Source organism: Lagopus muta, chromosome 1, assembly GCF_023343835.1.
Source record: "Lagopus muta isolate bLagMut1 chromosome 1, bLagMut1 primary, whole genome shotgun sequence".
Lineage (NCBI taxonomy): Eukaryota > Metazoa > Chordata > Aves > Galliformes > Phasianidae > Lagopus > Lagopus muta.
In genome coordinates, this window is record NC_064433.1 from 177,258,044 (window position 1) to 177,282,029 (window position 23,986).

Genomic DNA, 23,986 nt, shown 5'->3' on the forward strand with positions numbered 1-23,986 from the left:
TCCAAAGAAAGCCACAAGGAAGCCAATACTTCGAGTTAGTTCCTAGAAAGGTACGTCACGCGTTGCCAAAGGATGCAGTCAAAAGCAAAAGCAAACTCTAACATAGCTGTCAAAGCTGAAAAGATACCATATTTTAATACGGTAGGTCACTGTCAGAGCTGCAGAGCAGGAGATAACAGCTCTGTGAAGCACAAACCTGAAAGCTTGTCAAAGAAAATTATTATGCAAAGTAGTTAAATGGGATATAAAATTTTACACATACTAAAAAAAATACCACTTTTTCCTGTCAATACATTGCATACTACTTACCAACCTTTGATAACTTTATGAGGTCCCTTTGTAAAATAGCATGCAGTTAGGAAGTTGCAACTAACAAAAAATGGTCAAAAAACACGTGCTTTGTTACCACCTTCAAGATTTTCTATGCATGATTTCATACATCAGTATGAAATAAATAGCTGACACTGTAAACTTAATTCTGGCTGTAATTTCTTAATGTCTAATTTCAGGTAATTTCTTAACTAGCTGTGAACTTTTCATATATAAGCATTTCTAAGTAGTTTAAAGCATCAGTGTTTTGGCTCTTCTTAGTATCTGTAGCATTTGCACATAAATGTAAAAATCAACTAAGCATTTAATAACATATTTAACGAACTACTCTACAGAAATGTCTGAAAAGATGCCAAGCTGAAATCCACAATGCTGTAACTAAATAAGTATCTTTTCTAGACATGCTAAGATTAGAACCCACAAATTCCTCAATTTTTTTCCACTTATCAGCTCTGCAGTATTTCATAAAGGGTTATATCCTATTTAGATGAAATATTAAATCTTGCAGAATCCTGTACTTAGATGCACATAATTCCCAGAAACATAAAGCATACTATCAACTTTATTATACTGTTGTTGGTTTTCTAGTTGAGCTTTATCTATATTACCCATTTGAAAAGAATTCTGAAGCACTGAATAACTGAGTTACTCCACAGCTTATTGACCCTTATCCAAGAAGCAGATTACTGCATGTGAATCAGCGTTACTAAAATTAATACTATACATTATTGAAATGTCTGTGTTATTTTAAATCACAGCACTTAGATCTATGGAGAACATGAATTATATGCCAAATAAGTCTCTGAAGAAAAAAGTGAGGGAGATGCTTATTATAAAATATTTCCTTTGCTGGACTGCCAAAGACTGACTTCCTCTTTAAGACCTGTAGAAAGGATCCCGTCTTCAATTGCCTATCATGTGACTATACACACATAAAAATTCACAAAGACCTTAGAACATCCCGTTTTAGCATATATCTCATTTAATTTAGATAATGCTATTTTGGTATGCCTCCCTAATGGCAAAACACTGGGAAGACAAAAAGACAGATTAAACTCTTTCAACAGGTCAGTTCAAGTTGCTCATCTTCCACACAGCATATGAACTTTGGACAGAACCAGAGAAAGTATACTGTCCACCACAGAAGATTAAAAACCACCTTTAGCACGAATAATAGGTTAGCTCTAATTATACCTTATTGCGATGGAAGTTTCAGCTGTTTGCTGCACATATTTTCAAGCATCTCAAAAAATGAATTACGAAACAGAGTTGGAATCAAGCTGCAGAAAAACACTGATCTCAGAGACATCATAGATTTGTAGAAATATAGAATGGTCTGGATTGAAAAGGACCTTAAAGACCACCTCGTTTCAACCCCCCTGCTATGTGCAGGGTCATGAACACTGCCTAAAGCCCAGGCTGCCCAGAGCCACATCCAGCCTGGCCTTGAATGCCTCCAGGGATGGGGCATCCACAGCCTCTCTGGGCAACCTGTTCCAGTGCATCACCACCCTCTGAGTGGAAATCTTCCTCCTAATATCTAACCTAAATCTTCCTGTCTCAGCTTAAGACCATTCCCCCTTGTCCTATCACTGTCCACCCTCGTAAACAGCCGTTCCCCCTCCTGTTTATAAGCTCCCTTCAAGTGCTGGAAGGCCACAATGAGGTCTCCTCAGAGCCTTCTCTTCTCCAAGCTAAACAAGCCCAGTTCCCTCAACCTTTCCTCACAGGAGAGGTGCTCCAGCCCTCTGATCATCTCAGTGCCCTTCTCTGGACACACTCCAAGAGCCCCACGTCCTTCCTGTGCTGCCCCAGTCCTGGACACAGTGCTGCAGATGGGGCCTCACAAAGCTGAGTAGAGGGGGACAATCACCTCCCTCTCCTGCTGGCCACCCCTTTTTTAGCGCAGCCAGAACACAGTCGGCCTTCCAGGCTGCAAGCGCACACTGCTGGCTCATGCCCAGCTCCTTGTCCACCAGGACCCCCGAGTTCTTCTCCACAGAGCTGCTCTCCAGGAGATCTTGCCCCAGTTTGTACAAATACCTGGGATTGCCCTGACCCAAGTGCAGCACCCTGCACTTGGCCTTGTTGAACCTCATTAAGTTCACATGGGCCCACTTCTCCAGCCTGTCCGGGTCCCTCTGGGTGGCTTCCCTTCCTCCCAGTGTACCGACTGCACCGCTCAGCTTGGTGTCATCCATAAACTTGCTGAGGATGCACTCGATGCCATCGTCTGTGTCACTGATGAAGATGTTGAAGAGCACCGGTCCCAGGACCGACCCCTGAGGGACACCACTTGTGATCGGCCTCCACCCTGACACAGAACCATTGATCACTACCCTTTGGCTGCATCCAGCCAGCCAATTCCTAATCCATCAAACAGTCCACCCTTCAAATCCACACCTCTCTAATTTAGAGAGAAGGATGTGGTGAGGGGCCATGTCAAAGGCCTTGCAGAGTCCGGGTAGATGACATCCACCACCCTTCCCCCCTCCACCCTATCTGTCACTCCATCATAGATGGCCACCAGATTGGTCAGGAATGATCTGCCCTCAATAAAGCCACATTGGCTGTCCCGAATTACCTCTTTATCTCCTATGTGCCTTAACATAGCTTGTAGGAGGACCTGCTCCGTGATCTTCCCAGGCACAGAGGCGAGCCTCACCAGCCTGTAGTTCCCTGGGCAGTTCCCTTTCTTAAAACTGGGAGTAATGTTTTCCTTTTTCCAGTCACCAGGGACTTCACCAGACAGCCATGATTTTTCAAATATGATAGAGAATGGCTCGGCAACCAATCAGCCATCTCTTTCAGAACCCTAGGACGGATATTATCCGGCCCATGGACTTACACATGTTCAATTTCATGAGGAGGACTCAGACTTGTTTTACTGTTATAGCGGGACAGAAACCACTCCCCACACCCTCACCTAGAGGCTCATGGTCCTGGCAGACACGGGAAGCCGGACCACCCGTGAAGACTGAGGCAAAGCCCTCATTGGGAACCTCAGATTTTTCTACGTCTGAGGAAGCCAGCTCCCCATTACCTTTTCTCAGAGGGGCAACAGACTCGTTGGCCAGTCTCCTCCTGCCTACATACCTGTAGAACCTGTTGTTATCTTTCACATTCCTCACCAAGTTCAGCTCCATCTGTGCCCCGGCTTTCCTAATCCTATCTCTACACAGGCGGACAACAGCCCTGTATTCCTCCCAGGCTACACAACACTGCTTCTGCTTCTTGTACATTTTGCTCTTTTCTCTCAGTTTAATCTTGCAGGTCCTCGCACAGCCACATCACTTGCCTGCCTCCCCTGCTCAATTTCTGTTGTGGGATGGAGAGCTGTAGTGCTCTCAGAATGATGTGCTTCAAGAACTGCCAGTTCTGTTCTGTACCTATGCTCTTAAGAACAGTTTCCGAGGGGAAAATGTGGGTTGAATGTGGTACCAGAGTTTACCCATTTTGTAAGTGCGTAGAAATAAAGAAATGCATGCATGTGTAAAAAAACCTTAGGTCTGAAAAAATACAAGCAGAGAATGATGGCACTTTCAGTATTCCTAGGTACACATGAGCAGTCAAGTGATATCTGTGGTTTCCCATGAGTTTGCTTGAAGATGAATAATCACTCTTAAAGGAATTTCAACATCATCTGTTTAGCTTCTTCTGATTTTACTTAGAGGCTTTTCTCTACAAAGACAGGTTTGAAATTGGCCAGAATTTTCCCGCTAGAGTTTGATTTCTTCCAGAAATGCAGTACCTTTTGTGACTTTGGTATTTCCTTCTCAAATCATAACACAGCATCTTCTGGTGAAGAATAACTATATGCTCACTGAAATCATCTTTGCTGCTGGAGTTTCTTGAACAGTTTGCAATAACAAAACTAGCATGGGCAGCCTTTTTCATGACCTCACTGATCTCTCACTGAAAACTCTCTCCATTATCTAACCTAAATCTCCTATTTTTTGTTTAAAGTCATTCTCCCTTGTCCTATCACGACCTACTTGTGTAAAAAGTTGGTTTATCTCCTGTTTATGAGCTCCCTTTAAGTACTGGAAGGCCACAATGAGGTCTCCTCACAGCCTTCTCTTCCCCAGCCAAAACAAGCCCAGCTTCCTCAGCCTGTCTTTGTAGGGGAGGTGCTCCAGGCCTCTGATCATCTTTGTGGCCCTCCTCTGGACCTGTTTCAATAGCTCCACAATTTTCTTGTGCTAGGGGTCCCAGGTTTGGACACATTACTCCAGATGGGGCCTCATGAGAGCAGAGTAGATGGGGACAATCTCCTCCCTCTCCCTCCCTGACCATTCCTCTTGATGCAGCCCAGGATGCTGTTGGCCTTCTGGGCTGTAAGTGCACACTGCTGGCTCACGCTCAGCATTTTGTCCACCAGAATAACCTAGTTCTTCTCCACAGGGTTGCTCTCAGTAAGTTCTTCTCTGAGTCTGTACACATACCTGGGATTCCTCCAACCCAAGTGCAACAGTCTGCACTTGGCCTTGTCAAATCTCATTAGATTCACATGGGCCCATGTGAATCTATGACCCTACTCATTCTAAGCCTCCTCATAAAAAATTGTCTCTATAGAAGTACTAATGTTGTACAGTTTGGCATGATGAATCTTACTGACTTCATTGTGACAGTCGCTGGGATGTGAAACATGCTGTAATTCTTGAAAAACCTCAACAGGTGACCACAAAACTCATCAGCTCAGAGCCTACCCAGGTCTCTCTGGATGGCATCCCTTCTTTCTGCTGCATCAACCGCACCTCTCAGTTTGGCACTATCTGCAAATTATTGAGGGTGCATTAGATCCTGTCATCTGCGTAATTGATAAAGATGTTAAAGAGCACAGGACCCCAAACGGTCCCCCTGGGGGTGCCACGTGTCACCAGGCTCCACTTGGACATACAGCCACTGACCACAACCCTCTGGTAAATAACCAGTTTTTCCTACAGAAATCAGGGTGTACTTAGTGGTGCTTTTTACTACATTATCTCTGTTATCCAGTGATTCTGATAGTCACACCAAGCCAATAAACTCTGTTTTAATGGTAACATTTGATGTATTTGCCCTCAAAGATCATCTCTGCTCTTCAGATGGTAGTCCACCATATGCAGATTCAGGACCAAGACTAAGTCTTCCAACAATGGACTCCCTGCATTCAGTAACTGCATTTATGCAGAAAAGGATGCGTCATTCCTTCCCCAAATTTTCCAATAGGAAATACAAATCCCTACTCATTCTAAGCCTCCTCATAAAAAATTGTCTCTATAGAAGTACTAATGTTGTACAGTTTGGCACGATGAATCTTACTGACTTCATTGTGACAGTCGCTGGGATTTGAAATTAGGAAGACTAAAGTGTCCACAGTTATGCTAGTGTATTCTGTAATCTACAGACTCAAAGAAAGTTGCTCTCATATTTGAATATATTCTGTTGAATTGTTATGCACAGAAACAATTTCTAGCTAGGTGTTATTGAGTGTTGCAATATTCTGTAAAACTGGGCCTTTCGTCCTTTTTCCTCTCCAGCTATCACTTTGCAACTCAGAACACAAGAATGTAGTGATGGTGAAGACATCTATGCCACCATCACACTCCATTCAACAGAAACAAAAGATTCCAAAGTCCAGAGCTACAACAAATACAGGTAGGAAGATGCCTCCAGCCACAGACTCCACTCCTCTCCTGGCTAACAGGATTCTTCTATGAGTAAATCGGAAGCTTATTAAATGATAGTGAAAGCGTTATCATCCCATTTACTTGAAAAAAAAATAATAAAATAAATTACTACATCCTCAAGACATAGTTAAAGTCCTAAGGTCAGGATTAAATACCAGTTATCAAAGGACAGTTCGCCAAAAGTGGAAAGGTTAAGACTATTTTCTGTTTCTATTATGACAATATTTTGATGCAACTTTAAAAAAAATCTATGCAATTTATGTAGTTTTTGTCTTTGTACAGTTTGTTTTCTTTTAGAAAACCCGTATAATTATTCAGGAAAATTACAGTGACACTACTCAACCTACATCAACAGGTGCCACAGAAAGGTTAATTAAGGAATAATTCCAGTGTTAATGCAGAAAGAGTTTCCACTGTTGTATTAAATTTAAAAGATATGACCCAAACAGAAATCTTGGTATTACTCAGTGTAGGTAGAGTGGGTATAGGTTCTGCTGCATACATTTAAAAAAAAAACATGCTGTAAATCTTGAAAAACCTCAACAGGTGACCACAAAACTCATCAGCTCAGATGAATTAATAGGCACATATAAACTAATAATGATAAAAATTTCTGATTGAGTCTCAGGTACAACAGAATGAGTTGATAACTTACACTTTAACATTAAATACTGGTACAGTAAGTCAATTGCAATAAGATTACAATGACTAATACCTCAGAAAGACATACAAGCCAAAAGAAACCCCAACTTAAACATGTACATACCTTCACTACAAAATGGTCTTTTGATGCCAGAGAAATTCACAGTCTCATGCAGCGTTTTCTCCTCTTGACAGTATTCACAGTATGTAACTATGCAGTGCAGTTTCTTATAATCATCAGAACATGCTCTGCTGCAGAACTGATACACTTTATTCTAAACACAAAATTACAAAGCATTGCAAAGAGGGTTAACATGAAATCTTGAGATCTGCTAAGTAGAATTGCAAATTTTTACATGCTGTGTAAATAAACGTGAAAGCATACAATTAGGGCATGGTTTCTAATGCTAAAAATGAGCAGTGCTTACTCAAGTGCTACAAGCAGTCATCAATTTATATGAAAATGCTAAACAGAAAAATATGGCAGTCACTCTTGGCATATTCTCTTCTGTTACTTCTGTTTACAGAGCAGCGTAACAACAGTCTATTCACACAGCTATTCACTACAATAACCAAAGATAAAAGTAGATTACAAATTTTCAGCTGAGGTGAAAAATTACACTTTTCTTTAAATTCCACAGATGTGTTTTCATTTGTTACATGAACAAATAATACAGCTAACATGTTATCCGTATCAAAGTTGAATTACATTCTACAGAACTACAGATTTTATTAAATTCTTTTATTAACTTATTAAGTCTCCATGCTTCATAAAATAGCTATCTAGAAAAACCATATCACAGTTACAGATTTAAACTTTTGTAAACATTTCACCATTCTGAAAATGACAGAGAAAAACCTTACCTCCCATTCTAGCACTTCTGGCTTTGAACAAAAAGAACTCTTGCAATAATTGCATTTCAACTGAATATCACCAGGAGACACAAACTGACCATTTGTTGAAGACTGATCACTGAGAGCCTGAAAAACAAAAACATACATATACATCACTACAATTGAAGTTACTTTCAAAATGCACTATTTGATTAAGCCTACACTGTTTCAAAAACTGGGAGTTTATCTACAAACACAGGAGCATTTCCAGGCAAAGCACAGCAGGTTAGTCTTCTGCCTTTTTCTCATCGTCTTAGATTTTCCACACTTGAGCCTTTATCCTTGCTCTGCCCTAGCATTTTAGGTCATATTTCTTTTATCTTATGCTTCTACTGTCTGTTATCTAAGAGGAAAAAAAAACAAAAAAAAACCATCCTCCCCAAACTGATCATCTGTTAATCACAAAATGCTTGCCTTATTTTAGTCAAAGAATTTCAGACCAAGACTTACAAAAATATTTTCAAATCCACACCAGACCAAAGCAGATAATCACTACCTTCCCTAATATCACTTAAAAAAATTAATTTTTAAGTAACAGGCCTTTAGTGATAAACCTGTATCTACTCAGATATGAGAGAACTAGCTAATATTTCTAGCTGGCTTCAATGACTGTGGCTGGAAGACACAATCCGTCAAACAGCCAGGCCGTAAACAATTATGGGTTTTAGATTGAGAGAAATCTCATAGATTTCACATGTATGGAATGTAGGAATGTATGTAGATATGTAGGAATATGAATTTAATATGTTCATATGTAGGAATAAGAATTTAATTTTGTAACTCAATTCACTTCACGCATTTCTGCAGCAATCAGTAGGTAGAGAACTCTATAGCACTAGTAGTCTTCCAGTAGGTCTTGCGTATACTTCCTAGACAATCTTTTGTACGTCCCTAAATCAACCAACCACTGGCATATTACTCATGGAACATTCAAGACAAGGTTTTTAGTGATAATGTACACCTGAAAAATCCAGAGTACAAATTTCTTATACACATCTTCTCTGCAAGTCTTCCCATACCATTCCCAACAAGATAGATCTATTAAAAAACAACATCTCAGTACACACATTTGTTACTACGTCTCCTTTTCACACCACTGAAACCATGAAAAACTTCTGTGAACAGAATACTATGCTTCAGACTGCCATGTTACTAAAACCTCGTCTACACTAAGACAAATAAGAGTGGTTGTTGACGCACATTCTCATGTAATGAGGCCAATACTGCTGAGTGCTACCTGGCATCACACAACAGATGTCCTACTTCTGTATTAAGAGTTTTACAGACACTGAAAACACATCATCTGTTTCCCAATCGTCCATTGTTCCACAGCAACTTTAACACAGTCTAATGTACATATGCAGCATTGCCAGATTTATCCCTCTACTCCAGCAAACCTCCCTGCAGCTGAGAGGTTTCCTAGTTTTTTGCTGCTCTAAATATGTAGCCTAAGAGCTGTACTAACGCAGGAGTCACAAAGGCATTTTGAGGTCAAGATCCTTGCAGGTTTCCTCACAAAGCAAACATCGTTCTCAACGTGGGCTGCCACATACATTACATAATCACAATGCAAAACTGTCAGTTCTGGTTGAAAGCAAAGAGAAATCACAAAGCAAATATACCTACCATATCCAGTTCATGAATGAAGGAAATGTAAAATAACTAGTAGATGTGACAATCCGTACAAGAATACTGAAGAGAAAGGAAGGAATGAAGATCAAATACAGCAAGTGCTCACCAAAAAAAAAAAGTAAATGTATTTTTGATGTCTGTAGTTACCATTAAATATGGCTATCCCAAAGCTCTATCTAGAGGGCTAAAGCATAAAAAATCAGGATTTTTGTTATTTTCTGATGTGTGGCACCTTTATCTCCTTTCATTTATTTTCCCAACTGCTTACTGCAGTGAAAATTCAAGCCCTAACCGGCCCAAGGGAATAGCAGTTTAAAAACTAAAGCTGAAGATATGAGAATCATGGACTTTTAGACTGTTTTAAATATTTTAAAGTTTTTAAAATATTCTTTAAACAGTCCGAAGAATAAATATAAAATATAATATCTTATAAATGTAGATAAAATCTGAGCAACTGAGTATTAATGGTTCTGAAACAAATTGTGGGTTGGTTCGTTTTGTTTTGTTTTTTAATCATAAACATGATTTTTTTTTTTTTAGGAAATCAGTGAAGAACTGAATTCACATCACTAACAGCTCTTAAAAAATAATAATAATTGTTAAACCAAGAGCTAATCACAACGTGATTTAGTACATCTTGAAGTTCCTACCACGTTGCTTACAATTAAGGACTGTTTCTGCACAGTGTTTGAATGAGTGAAGATAGAAAGCATGTAGTATTTTCACCATCTTGTCTTCCCCCTAAATTACAAGATTCTTGGAACAGAGACTATCTTTAGGAATTACCTGGAAACATTATTACACATATAGAATCACTGAGATAGTAAATTCATTCAAATCTTTCACAGATGCCCCTGAGCAGCAAGACTTCATTGATTCTATACTTTATCAAATACATACTTGAAATCAGATCCATGTATGCATGTACATCCCTGAATACAATCTTAAATTCTTGAGTCTGTCCTGAACAAAAAGGGCATGGGAAGAGCCAAGCAAAACTAAAAATCACCGTGCAGCCCTTTTCAAGCCTCAATACAACCACTATTAACTGCTGTGAGATGTCATATCACAACTGAACGCCAGGCAGACAACGCGCAGGAGCATTCTGAGAAGACCAGTGCAGCAGTACAGCTTCTGGCCCGCCCGTGCCATTCCCTGTCGCCCCAGCAGTAAGTGATAGAAGGGTTATTCTTGCTCATAACAATGCAAAATCAAACTATGGAAATATTTACGTATGTAAGTGTACACACAGAAGGAACAGCAGGCAATCTGACTGCGGCCATTTTCTTTCTCCAGTTCAAGTAAAAAAAGACTTACAAGAATCAAAGTGTTCATTAACATGAAAGAGAAGTAAATACATACAAGAAATCTATTAAGCAGAAGTATAATGTCACACATCAGGACTGCACACAAGCAAAATTAGATACTAGAAGTTAAATAGGGAAGGAACCAAACATCCTCCTTACCCTCACACACATGACCCTTCCAAGCTCAGCATGGAACCCTCAATTATTTTTATCACGATCAGATGTGGAACATTATTTATCTAACACACATGCCAAGCATCAGCTACATGCTTCCACTCCAGCAAATTCTTTTGAGAGAGAGTAAGAGAAAGCGAGAGAGATATAAGGAGTGTGAGGAGCACTCGCAGACATCACCATGATGGTAACAGAGAGCACGACCCAACTATGAAAACAGAGTGAGCAACCAGCTACACACACACATACAAAACACACAAAAAAGTGCTTTTAACCCTTACACATACTGGTTCTACAATTCTTCAAATATATCTACAAACTAAAAAATAAAAGTTTTAGCAAGAATTTTCTGAAAACTTCCTAAGTTTTGACAAGATAGCTTTTTTCCCAAGGCTTCTACTTTTGTAAGATATTTGTACTAAGCCTCCATGCCACAAGATAGAAGTTAGCAATGTTATGCTTCCTTAAGAGACAAGCTCAGTACAGGATCTTGAACAGACTCAGTAAAGTTACTGACAGCAAAACTGAGTTAAAACAATACAGCTTCGGAGCAGTTCTGCCCTTGCTTTCCAACACCACCAACAGCAGCACAACAGAACAAGATACGGTGACACTGTTCTACTGCCAACTCCTCAACAACAATGACATCAATCAGACTATTTTCCCTTTCTTTACTCTTTATTACAGGAACGAATGCTGCTGCAAGCTATGTGCATGGGGGGAACACAGATACGGACATAAGGTGCACAACAAGCAATCTGGCTGAACCTACAGTATTTTAATAGATTAAAGCAATAATTAGCTAAAATCATAAGGTTATACATAAGATAAAATAAACAACCATAAAGCACTGCAACCAAAATTAGGAATTAAAACATTGCAATCCATCCGTAAACCAAAAGGACTAAAAGTCTTTGCAGAAGGGAGGTACAGACCTTGAATAGCAATTATTTTGCTTTGAGAAGGATAACTCCTAACAGATTGAAGACTATAGAAAAATAGCACAGTAAGAAAAATGGATTAATATAGTACCAGAAATGTAAAACAAAAGTTATCTTCATTAGTAAACAATGAAAAGTATGGAGAATCATCATATATCAGTTATTTTTTCAAAAGATCATTGCAGAAATATTCCAGCATGACCGAATGGAATGAATCCCATTCAGCCCCCAGTGTGTCTGATACTTAGGTATCACACTTCCCATGAGCACACATGCTATACAATTCCCTTTCCACCTAAATACTAAATGAACAGAAGAAGCTCTTCTCATATGATCAATTCTTACCTAATGGTAAATACATTTTGTTCTTCTAAACATTGGATACATGGAAACTATCAAAAGTTAGAATCTGATAGACCATCTTCCTGTATTTGTCTTACTGAGAACTTACTGATACAATATTAGAGAGACAACACATAGTGCTGAAACCACATGAGAAGCATTACCAAGGTTTCGGTAAGATCAAGAACCCACAATATATCAAGAGATCTACAGTTACATTCAATAATATTGCTAGATGCTGATTTCTCTGCAAATCTAAGAAGGTCCAGGCTGCATTTGCCATTCACCACCTTTATTTTTCTCATTCAAATAACACAAAGTTTTCACTCGGAAAATGAATGAGCTCTTTGGGCTGCAATCAATTGTAAGACCACACAGAATGAAACAGAGGTTGAATGAGTTTGCAAGTAAAATTAATTTTGTCTTTACATAGTAGGAATATAAGAACAGTGCTACATGATGGAGGTTAAGGAAGCAATTAAGAGATTGGTTTGCAGAAAACTCCAAAATTTAATGAATGGGAAACCTCTGTATGGGTGTAACCATCTCTTCACAACCTGAACAGCTATCAATCACACACCATACAAAGTTTTTTTTTTTGTTTTTTTTTTTACACACAGAAGATTAAAACAGTGTCTTTGAATTGTTCATTGATATCCTACACATTAATCATTACAATGCATTGTTACATATACTTTAAATCATGTTTAAATAGGACACTTTGAAAAAGCACAACAGCCTTTTACAGTGTGCTTATCATTAGGTTTGCAACACTCTGGTTTCTGGACATCATTTAAACAGCCAGTTCCATCCACGGAAGTTCTAATGACTTAGATCCTACCTTCCATTACAGAGACTCACTATTTCTGATGTCACATGTCTTTGTTAGCAAAGTACAGATATATATATATACATGGTTCAACATGAGATCTCATTCTGTGACTGCAGTTAGCAGAAACGAGATGAAATGTGTTAATTATCAATGCACAATAGCAGAAGTCACCTCCATACAGAGGTTGGAGGGGGAAAAATAGGCCGCGGTACTGGGTTGTGTTTTCTGATAGCATCAAGGAGAAACGCATTATTACCTTTTAGGATATTAGCCAGTGTTATTATGAAGCAGTAATTTCAAAAGAAATTGTTACGAGCCATAAGCATCTATGTTAATCAAAAGTCATAAACACGTCTATAAAAGCAAATTAGTTTAATGTGCAAATACTTAACACAAACACAGGTACACAAATATTAAGGGAGGAAAATATTTAACACAACAGCTAACCTGAAATTTAGCTACACAACTGGAACTGCAAAAGTTGTACAGTTTTCCATCAGGCATTGTGGCTTGATACTGAGGTAAAGAGTTTCGTTTACAAAAGTGGCAAATAATTTCCATACCTAAAAGAAAAATGTAGTTTACAAACAAAATTAATACAAAATAGTAATGCAAGAAACACTGGGTTACAGATCAGCTTTTCAATGCAAAAAGCTAATTTTCTGTTTTCCAGCCAGCTTCTAAGTCACATAACACAAAAAATCTTGAAGAGTTTTTTTTTTTTTGCTGAATTCTTCCATTAAAGCTCAGCACTAAATGTGAAACAGTACCACCTTCTACAAAACTCAGTAGAGCATTGTGAACTTACGAGTCTGACGAACCAAGATTACTTCTCCTTTTTGTACTGAAGAACACAAGTTTTGAACTTACTCATCCATTTCTTTCACCCAGGTTAAACATCTTTCTCGAGAATATCTACAGACATTGCAACTACTTCTATCCCTCACCAAAAGACAAAATTTATCAACAACTGCTTGAGGAGATAAAATAGAGTGACTCCAAGTCAAGAAAACATTTATTTACAAGCATGGTAGCTGCACTGTCATTCTGTGGCAGACCAGAACACGTTGTGTCTCAAGCTTTTTCTATCTAAAAGCCTTAAAACTGCTGAGGAGTTCCAGAAATCATGCAACAAGCTCAAAGAGAAGCTCAAAGAGAAGCATCTTTCATGGGTTCCTCTACTAGTGTTAAATATAACACCATCTTTTTATAAAATCTACATTTAAAACCTAAAGTCACTAAGCTTCTTCACAGAGTCATCCTAAAACAAAATAACCCACTCCCAGTGTTCAAACAATAAACAAAAAAAATCCAGTCTACACTTATCAGTGATAAAAATCTATCATCCTTGTCACTTACTTTGTGATTCTGCATGTTTTGATTTGTGTGTGTTCATGCATGCAGTTGAGCAGTATGGCTCCAAATATCCATTAGGTCCTATGCACTGAGTCATGTCAAAAAACCTGCACTGAGCTCTGCAGCCAGTACAAGATGTTAATTTGCCATATTTCTAAAACATAAAACAAAGCAAAACAATTCATTAGTTAAAACTATGTTTGGCTTTTAGTTTTACATTTTAGTATAACAAACAGAGGAAAACTTATTTACTTCTGCAGTTCTCTCCCCCACCAGAACATCCCTATGTTAACTGACTCTCACAGTCATCTTCTCAAGTGCAGATGGCACTATGGTTGGGTCTTTCCCTCCTGGAGGGAAAATGCTTAAAATTAAATTTCCGTGTAAAAACAAAAAACAAACACAAATCTGAAAAAATAAAATAACAGAATAACCACCCACCACCTACAAACTGCAAACTGTGACAGGAGAGTACAGGTTCTGATGAGCTAGAGAGTTTGAAACAACAGTTTCTCTCTCCTTGCTGGTGGGACAATGATTGTATGACAAGAAATAGCAGTTTGGCATGATGTAAATAATAGTGATAAACCTGGGGAAAAAGCATTCTATTCTTCACCCAAACACCCTAAATATTACTGAGTTGAAGAAGCTGCTTAATAGAAGCACTCACTGGAGAATTTCTCTAGCTTCTAAAGTCTTTCAGTTCTGGTCTGCCACACAGTAAATACACACTGCAGAGTCGCTGTGCTCCTCATCTGACCAATGAGCTGCAACTCCTCACACCCCACAATACACTGAATTCTGGCATCTCTCAAAAATGCTCTCCACAGAAAAGAATAAATGCTCTATAACAAGCAAAGAAAAATACTACCAAGCAGAAATACCAACGGTAAAGCAAGACAAAACTCAGTAATTCTGACCTGCCATTTGCACTATTTTTACCTATCACTGAAGTATGCATCTCATGCACCATAAAGAAATATCTAAATGCCTTCCTTGCTCAGAGAGCTCCTAATTTAAACTACAATGAGTCATATCAAACAAACAGACAGACAGCTTATTGGTACCAGAAAACGCTCTACTGACACTTCTTCCACAGAGTGGGTGTAGCACCTTGCAGAGAACAACAAAATTCCAAGATACTACAGCAACTTCAACATTTGCACATGCCACTAAAATGAAACCTTTACTGTGGATTTCCTCCTAAAAGAAGTCTGTGTCCAGATATCAAGCTTCCACCTATGGGAGAGTATTTTACACGGTTCCAGTATTCTGCCTTCACATCTTGCTTTTATTTTTTGTCCTTAAAAATATACCCAGTACCTGATAATCCTCCTCACCAGCCACAATACTGCAAAAATTCATACTCGGCACCAAGACCAAAACGCAGCCACGGACCTATGAATTGAAGCTACTCTGCCAATACATGCTTATCTTCTCTAGCTTGGTGAAGAGACAAAGCTGGAAATTAAGAATACGTTAAGTTATGTCAGTGAGAATACAGGTGATCACATTTTATATAGAACTTCACTTATTTGAAAAAGTTCAGTGAAAAATGACCTTCAGAAACCTACGTGCATGTACAGTATTTCTAGAACAACACAAAATACAAATCTAGAAGTCCTGGTAGAAATGCGATGATACAGCTTAACAAACAGCATTCAGGAATATAACCACAAAACAACACAGAGTTAAGTGGAACTTTCACAAGTTCTTAGACTGAAAAAAAAGAATCGCACTATAGAAGATGGCAAGACAGAAATACTTTAAAGAAAAAATTATAGTAAGCTGCTCAGTGCTTACTATACTTACTTTGGAAGCAGTTGCTTCCAAAGACTTGCCATCATCTCGTTGAAGCTGAAATTTGTGTATTTTTGTTACTATTGACAGCATTCCCCAAACTTCTAAACTTAAATATTAAAATTATTTTTTAAAAAAGTAGATCAATGCTATTAAAGAGATTCAAGTGCAATCAATGCTGTTAAAGAGATTCAAGTGCATCTGAAGCTGTTAATCAATCAGCATTATATAGCTGCAGTGGAAATATATTTCAATGGTCCTACACAAAGGCTTCCCATTTACTTCTCATGGTTCTCATGTACCATTACATTTGTATTCTCACATTCATCACAATAGCTTGCCTTTCACCTCTGAGAATCTGCAGCTATAATTTCACCCTCTAGGAGTAAAATTTGAGAACCATTTCTCTAAAAGTATTCTCAAAGCACCAATAAGCAGACAATTCACTAAAACTAAGAAGAATCACATAAGCACATAGAAGAAGATCCCTGAGGCATGTTTCTGGCCCAGAAGCATGACAAATGCTAATGACAGAACTACAGTACCAAGAGTAGTATATTGAAGGGCATTACAGATCAACTGTTGTCTTTTTTTAACGTAAGAATTCACTTGAAGTTCAACAGAAAGATGCTGAAGACAAATAAAAGGGGATGGCTCTTCACATAACAAGGTGATCACTTCTTACTGAAGTGTTGCGGATGTTAGCACTATGAGTCCTACAAGCACTCAAAAGATTCACTGAAAAGAGGAAACAGGATCCTTTCTTCTTGAATGTCAGAAGAAAATACCATCAGCACACCTGTCCTGTTCTCACTCTTCCCTGAATGCCCACTTCCATGCCCTGCAGGTGTCACAGTTCCTGATGTGAACCAGCACACCCATCCTCATTCTCTTACTATGGAATATTTTTCTAACTGAACTTAAACAGTTTTTGCCATACACAAGGAAAAGGGAGTTTAGAAAACAAAGAAAACTAAGAAAAACTAAACTGTATCAGCATCATGAGAAAAAAAAAACGCTATTAGTAGAGATAGAGAACAAGGAACAGTGAAATCTTCATTATCGACTGAGTAAGGAGGGAAAGAAACAAAACACAAATCTTCCTGATTTCATTACAAACATCACTGCTTTGTTCCTTACTTCAGAAGCACAGAATCACATAGATAGGAAAGGACTTCCAAAGATCTCCAGACATCTCCTGCAATGCCCTGTTCAATGCAAGTCCAGCGCTAGCTGCTCAGATCTTGTTCAGACAAGTTAATCATCTCCAAGGACAGGCATTCCAAAATCTCTTCGAAAAAAAAACCTCTCTGAAGTATTTCATCAGCCTCACGGATTAAAAACAAATGACAAACAAAAAACACCACTATTCCTTGTATCTAATCAAATGTCCCTTTGTTTTAAAATAGTGTCTGTCATCTCTCATCCTTCCACTGTGCACTTCTGTAGCAGCCCAATCCCACCTCCTATGAAATCATCCTCACCTTCCTTTAGCCTTTTCAAACCTGAACTCATATCTCAAAGCTTGTCGTTCCTGGCCTTTGAAAACACCTTGGTAGCTTACCATTGGACCTATGCCAATATTTTTCATTACAGAGAATCCAAAACTGAATACCTTGCTCCAGAATCAGTTTCTGAACTGTAGATAAGGGTGGAAAAATAAGTTCCCTTGACTTGTTCATCACTCTCTTGCTAATACAGTAACAAGTTGTCTACAGAGGCTGTGAAGTTTCCATTCTCTGAGATACTCAAAACGATGGCTTTGGTTCTCGCAACCTGCCTGTAGGTGGCCTGCATTGAACAGAGGGATGGACACAGTTCTCCAGTTGTATTCCAACTTCAGCCATTCATTCCGTGATTTTGTGGTATTGAATCATAGAATGGCCTGGGTTGAATCACTTAGTTTCAACCCCCCTGCTACGTGCAGGGCTGCCAACCAATAGACCAGGCTGCCCAGGTATTGCCTGTGACGCAGTTGAAAGACTTTACTGTAAAGGCACACTGCTAACTTCTGTTCAGTCTGTCCATCACAATACCCAAATCTTTTCCTCCAAAGCTGCTTTCTTGGCAGTCATCTCCCACTCAAGAAGAGAGACTGACTTCACCTTGCTCTCTCCATGATACCTCAAGAGTGGTAAAAAATGGTAATGGGTAAAATGTATGCATTTCGAACTGGCCTCAGTTTCAAAGCTTAAGGATGGAATGAATTTGGCATCAATCACCACGATAGAGTACTAAGCATTTGCCTTCCATGCACAACTTCCCGCAAATTCAAAAAGCTCCACCTCCATGCTATGCCTGTGAGTTTTCACAGTAACCTATGAAAAATGTAAAATTACCATCCTTAAACGTGTTTAAGAAAATGTAAGTAAAAACACTGTTACCAAGTTATAAAGAAAATAGTATATATTAGACTGTTAAGGAGAAAAAGATAAGCTAATAGGCAAAATTTCTAGAAAACGGCAATGATATCCTGAGGGGAAAACTGGTGCCCAAGTACACCTCTCTCTCACTCATCCACCTAGATTTTAGTTAGATCTCATTAGCTTTTAGCCTCTCGCAAAGCATGAAGTTTAAATACCAAAATAAACATTCTTACTTCCATTCTTTCATTACATGTTTGTAAACAGCAGACTTCTTAGATTTCTAGATCTACTCTACATTATAGAAATCAGGTCTATTTCATGATGTGTGTCTCACAGTTGGTAATTTCAGGAAAAAAATATGAAAAACATTTCATAGTTTCCAGTTCTTAGGATTCATTAGTTCAGCATACGTTTAGAACCTTCATTCTATCAGCTAGAACAGTATTCCACTCAAATTGGCGGCTACAAAAGTCTATCGAGAAAAAAAGAGAATAACTGGATATACTCCAGAAATAAAGGTACAGCTACAACAGAAATGCAAATTTCTGGAAATAAAATTCATTTGGGAGGCCATTTATCTTCCTGCCATTATAAGCAATAATCCTTTCAGAAGTAGTCTTCCTTAATATCATACTGAGAGGTTCCGGTTTTGAGCTCTTCTCGCATACGTCCCACTTAAAGAAACATCAAGCCCAAGAACAAGTATCAGAATAACATTACAATCTCACAGCACTTTAGAAGTAAGCCTCACCTCTGTTTACAACTAAAACTAATTGAAGTCTCCTTTACTGACCTTTTTAGCTGCAAGAACATCTCAATAAAGGATATTAGTGCCTAAGATCTAGGCACCTGTGCTACAAGCTATTGTTCTCCATTAAGAGCAGTATTATCTCCTTCACATTCCTTCTGAAGGATGAAGAAAAGCTGCCGTGTAATAGTGTTCTTGTCATAATCACTCCCAGGTGAGGACCAGGAGACTGAGAACACTAGAAGAGCAGTTGATTGCTAGAGTGCTATATAGCAGCACAAAGATTTGTTTAGAGACAGAGTTAGTGCTCTACAATTGATCTCACATGGTCCACGTAAGAAAGATCTGTACATACTGCAGCTTTATGAAGTAACGGTTAACTATTAGAAATAAGATTAGAAATAGGGAAAGCTTCTAGAAAATACTCTGGTGCAGAAACAGAGTCAACTTGTGTTCAAACAGAATGTAAAGGATGGAGAACAATTATTTAAGTAGAACAGTATAGATATTCACTACATGGAATTCTAGGGTAACAGAAATGCGTTAGTAAGGCAACCAAGGAAGCAGCAGCTAAACTGCTTCAGATTTATTTGAAAGGATGGTCCAGATGGATCCAGAAGCAGCACACACATCTAAGAACCAGATGTCAGCAGAATCTGTAACAGCAAAGAAACAAGGAACTATATTACATACTCAGTCTTGTAATACCACACACTATCTAACAAGAACAACTGCAAACTCTTCCCTACTCCAACTGAAGACTTTAAGATTACTAGCACCTCAAAAGCATTCACGCAAGCCTGAAGAGCAAAGGTTGAAGTACTTGCTTCTATGGCCATTGAACACAAAGCAGCTTGTGTTTCAGCTGAACAACCAAGTGAACAGCATGTGCAATAACTTTTCTCTGGCACTGCTGGTGCTTCCCTCTCTTTTAGTCAATTTCATTTCCACTCTCCAAACATTTAGGGAAATCAGAGCTGAAAATCCCTTCTTCCCTCACCTCAAAAAGTTATTGACTGAGTGAAAACTTCTCCTGTTTCAGCTCTGTGGTTTGCCTTTTATCAACCTTCAATGATCCCAGGTGCTGCAGTACACTGACGATGTGGCTATTCCCATTCTAACATCAATACCTAGACACATCACCTGCTTGCTTCTTCTCCGTAATAATTTCTTGTGCTGCCATGCAGAGCACATCTCAAAATTCTGCTCTAAGTACTTCTCTTCAAAAACATACTCTGATGTTCCTATTTCACTTCATTTACAATACATGGGAGACAAAGAAAATATCCTGAGCACTTACTACTAATGTATCTATGTAATGTGTTTTTTTTTTTGTTTTGGCTTTTAATTGAAGAGCAACAGACTTTGCATTTGAACAAAGACATTTGAAATGGTAAAATAAAGGGCATTAGAATAGGATATCTTCCAGAGCAACTCGACTTGTATCAGAGACACAAGAAACTGGAGGTGTAAACACCAAGCAGCCTCAAAAAACTATCCAACAAAAAGCCCACAAGAAGAACAAAAAGAAATCTGAGCAGGAAGGAAGTGGAAATGACATTAGTCTTTATTTGTCAAGAAACGGCCATTTAAACTATGGAGATAAGGTAGAAAACATCCAGTTATTTCCATTTTAGAGGCATACACAGTATCAGATTTGAGATTATTTAAACTGAGTGATAAATAAGACAGATTAATTAATACCAGACTAAGTATTACTTGAAGTTTAGACATTGGGGAAAGTTTTTCCACTGAGGGGGTGGTGAGGTGCTGCAACAGGCTGCCAGTAAGGCTGTGGATGCCCTGTCCCTGGTAGTGTTTAAGGGCAGGTTGGAAGGGGCCCTGAGCAATCTATTCTAGTACTTGATCAAGCAGCTGGCAACCCTGCCTGTAACAGGGGGGTGGAAGTTGATGATCCTTGAAGTTTCTTCCAACCCAAGCCATTCTAAGATTATACGCAGTAAAACAGAAGTAGTTTGCAACCTGAGAAAGAGGGTCTACCATTAAATCAGTTTGATTGAAATGGCTGAAACCACAACACTGTCCCTTTAATGAGACCAGAAATATGTTAAAAAAAAAAAAAAAAAAAAAGAATCTGAGAAATCAGTATTTCTAGGGGCTGCTCAACTCTCACAGCTACTAGTTTTACCAGCTGTACTTACTGAAATACAGCCATTTGTAACAAGAGGTTAAAGAGCAGTGACAATTGCAGGAAGCAAATTATGTAACTATTTGTAGCACCAAAAAACAACAAAAAATCCACCAAAACAAAAAAACCACCCAACCAAACCCCCCCAAAAACAGAAGTACAGATCAGTCTGGATACCCAAGAAATATGAAAAAAATCACATATGATGCATGAAGCAAGTTACAAACTCTAAACGCTTGACTACAATACTATGCAACAAGACATTTTAGCAAAGCATTGAATAAACTTTAAACTAGTAGATATCAGTACCTTCTGTGAGAGTAAATATGAACTTTAATAATAATACTGCATTGCAGAACAGCTATGTATGTAATAGCATACACTGAAGGTTCCTAAACCTCTGTACACATAAAGCAGATGGAACAAGTTTTAAGAAGACTTTCACAGAACAAATTGTTAGGCAAAGAATAGAGTCAAAGTAAGAAAACACAGCTGTCTAGATTGGGCTTTTCCTATTGCTCTTCTGTAAGTGAATAGATAGCTTGAAGGGATGGCACAGCTTGGTTAGTCTTGAAGCCCATTCAGGAAGCCTTCATCTAAACAAGCAAGACAACTCAATATATTCTCATTCAGTGCTGAAGGAAAATTCTGACTAGTTAAGAGATACTGCAAAGCTATTTTTCCTTACAGCACATGAAGACCACTACTTTTAAGAAGCACAAAAAGCAACAAAGTCCAGTGATATTTTTAACAAGAATTTTAGTTACAGAAAAAAGAAGAAAAACAAGCAACAAAGAAAGAAAAAAGTAAAGAAACATTAGCAAAGAATCAAATGCCTTTCACACCAGAATCAAGAGCACTGGACTGACTAGGCCAGTAAGCAAAGCAGTTAAAGAATGCAGCTGGAAGTCAGGTGTTGCTGGTAGCACAAGCCATGTCATGAAATTCACTTGTTCCTTAGAACAAGGCTGTCAGATCCATACCTGCTCCAACAAATCAGGGCACAAATAAGATTGACACTACCTTGAAAATGAAGGTGATTATTTTTCTTGGTACAGAGTATCTACAGTATTGTCTGGAGCAGAACCACTGAAACAGTGTATGTAACTGCTTTGGTTAATGTCTTCACTGCAAGCGTATGTGAGGTCTGTTTCAATTTGCTGCACGTATACTGATTTTTAAAATGGGTCATTTCTTGTTTTAATGATGGACACCTACTCAGAGACATCGAAGTGTGTAAGCATTTGCACAGTTTTGTAGGCAATATAGTCATCTCCTTGCCAGATACTAATCTCATTTACATCCAGGTTGTTTTTTTTGTTTTCTTTTTGCATCTTTAAGTCCTTGCCTCCCTAGATGTGAAGAGCCAGAACCTCAGCTCAATAGCTCAGCTCAATACAATTAAGTACTAGTCGCCATTTTCAGGTTTACAAAATAATAATAATAATTAATAAATTCCAGTAAGGATTTTCTCTTGACATCATTTTATCAAACTGTGATAGTGACTGTGTCTTTAGGGAGATTTTTAATGTCATTTTCTCTCTCACTTTGATTTTATTTTATTTTTAATTAAACAGCTTGACTTGCACTTAGCTTTTCCATGCACTGCTACTTTACTATCAGGAAACGATTCTTGCATACTGTTTTTGCATATAGTCAGTGGTCAGTAGTTAGGCTGTGACTATCTAAATTTTTGTGGGTTTTTCCCGCCTTCAGAGCACAGTATTTTCCATAGTAAAAGAAACTTCAGCTCTGCAACTTCATCAGTTGTAGGCAAGAAAAGAGCCATCTCCTATCAGGAAAGCAGGAAACAGCATACAGTATTCAAGATCATTTGTCTCACAGTTTTAAAGCAGATTCTGAAGTAGGAAGCTACAGGCATCCATGGCTTTTAAACACGATTCAGGCACTTCAGAGAAAGACCTACTTCCCATGGCAGGAAATGCTCTTATTTCCTTGCCTCCCACCAATGCAGTCTAAAGCAGAGGAAAGAAACTCTTCATAAACAATGGATCACTTGAGCTCAGTGGCCATTCCAACAGCCACAGCAATTTTTATTATGCACATCTTAGAAAAGAAGAAAAACTGTCCATGATAAGTTGATAAAAATCAATTTTTCAAATCAGTGTAATATTTATTCAAAAAATAGGGATGAGGTATATAGATAGGTACAAGTAATCAAAACCAGGTTTCGTTTATTGCTGCTACAAAAGTAAAGCATAGTGATAGTCTTATGACATTTACAATATAAACTGCTTAACACAAAGCTCGTACCAGCAAAACCTATTTATTGTACAGTAACGTCAGAAAACATTTGCTGAAACTTATGTGACACACAGTAACAAGTTGTATAGCACAACGCTGTAATCAATGACATCAACTTCTCCTACATTATTGACTCCAGTGTTTATTTCAGTATGTAACAGCAACTCTCCCATATTCTCTTTCCTTAACAGCCAGATCCAAATCAAAAATGTCCAAGAAAATACTGTTACTACTGAATAAAGAAACCTATAATTTGCTCATCTTGGCCCAATGAGTTTTCAGTGACATTTTCCAAAATCTAAATTCCTTTTCAAAAACAGAATTCCTTGAATACATTCAGTTCAAAAATCTTAATGGAAGCTTAAATGAACCTCTCTAAACAACTAGTTGCTTTGAAATACTAACTGCTGCACCCTGAGCAACTTTGGCACCTACAGCAACATAACAAAAAAGCTCCTAATTCAAAATTAGTTTCCTTAAAAACACCCCCAAACTCTCATGCTCCGTGAGCATTTGAAATCTACCAGTGATTAATT

At 38.4% G+C, this 23,986-nt stretch overlaps 1 protein-coding gene across 11 annotated transcripts in view; it reads right to left on the reverse strand.

Annotated features, from left to right (window-relative positions):
• The window catches only part of ZMYM2 (zinc finger MYM-type containing 2), a 91,062-nt gene that overhangs the window by 30,491 nt on the left and 36,585 nt on the right, over positions 1-23,986 (reverse strand). For 10 of the 11 annotated variants that reach the window (XM_048944080.1, XM_048944166.1, XM_048944602.1 and 7 more), the window contains 4 exons: positions 14,126-14,276; positions 13,214-13,329; positions 7,509-7,625; positions 6,769-6,919 (listed from right to left, as the gene is read on the reverse strand). In XM_048944080.1, coding sequence (XP_048800037.1) covers positions 6,769-6,919; positions 7,509-7,625; positions 13,214-13,329; positions 14,126-14,276 — 535 coding nt within the window. The remainder of the gene's footprint in view (positions 1-6,768; positions 6,920-7,508; positions 7,626-13,213; positions 13,330-14,125; positions 14,277-23,986) is intronic. The other variant, XM_048944857.1, reaches the window with a different exon arrangement.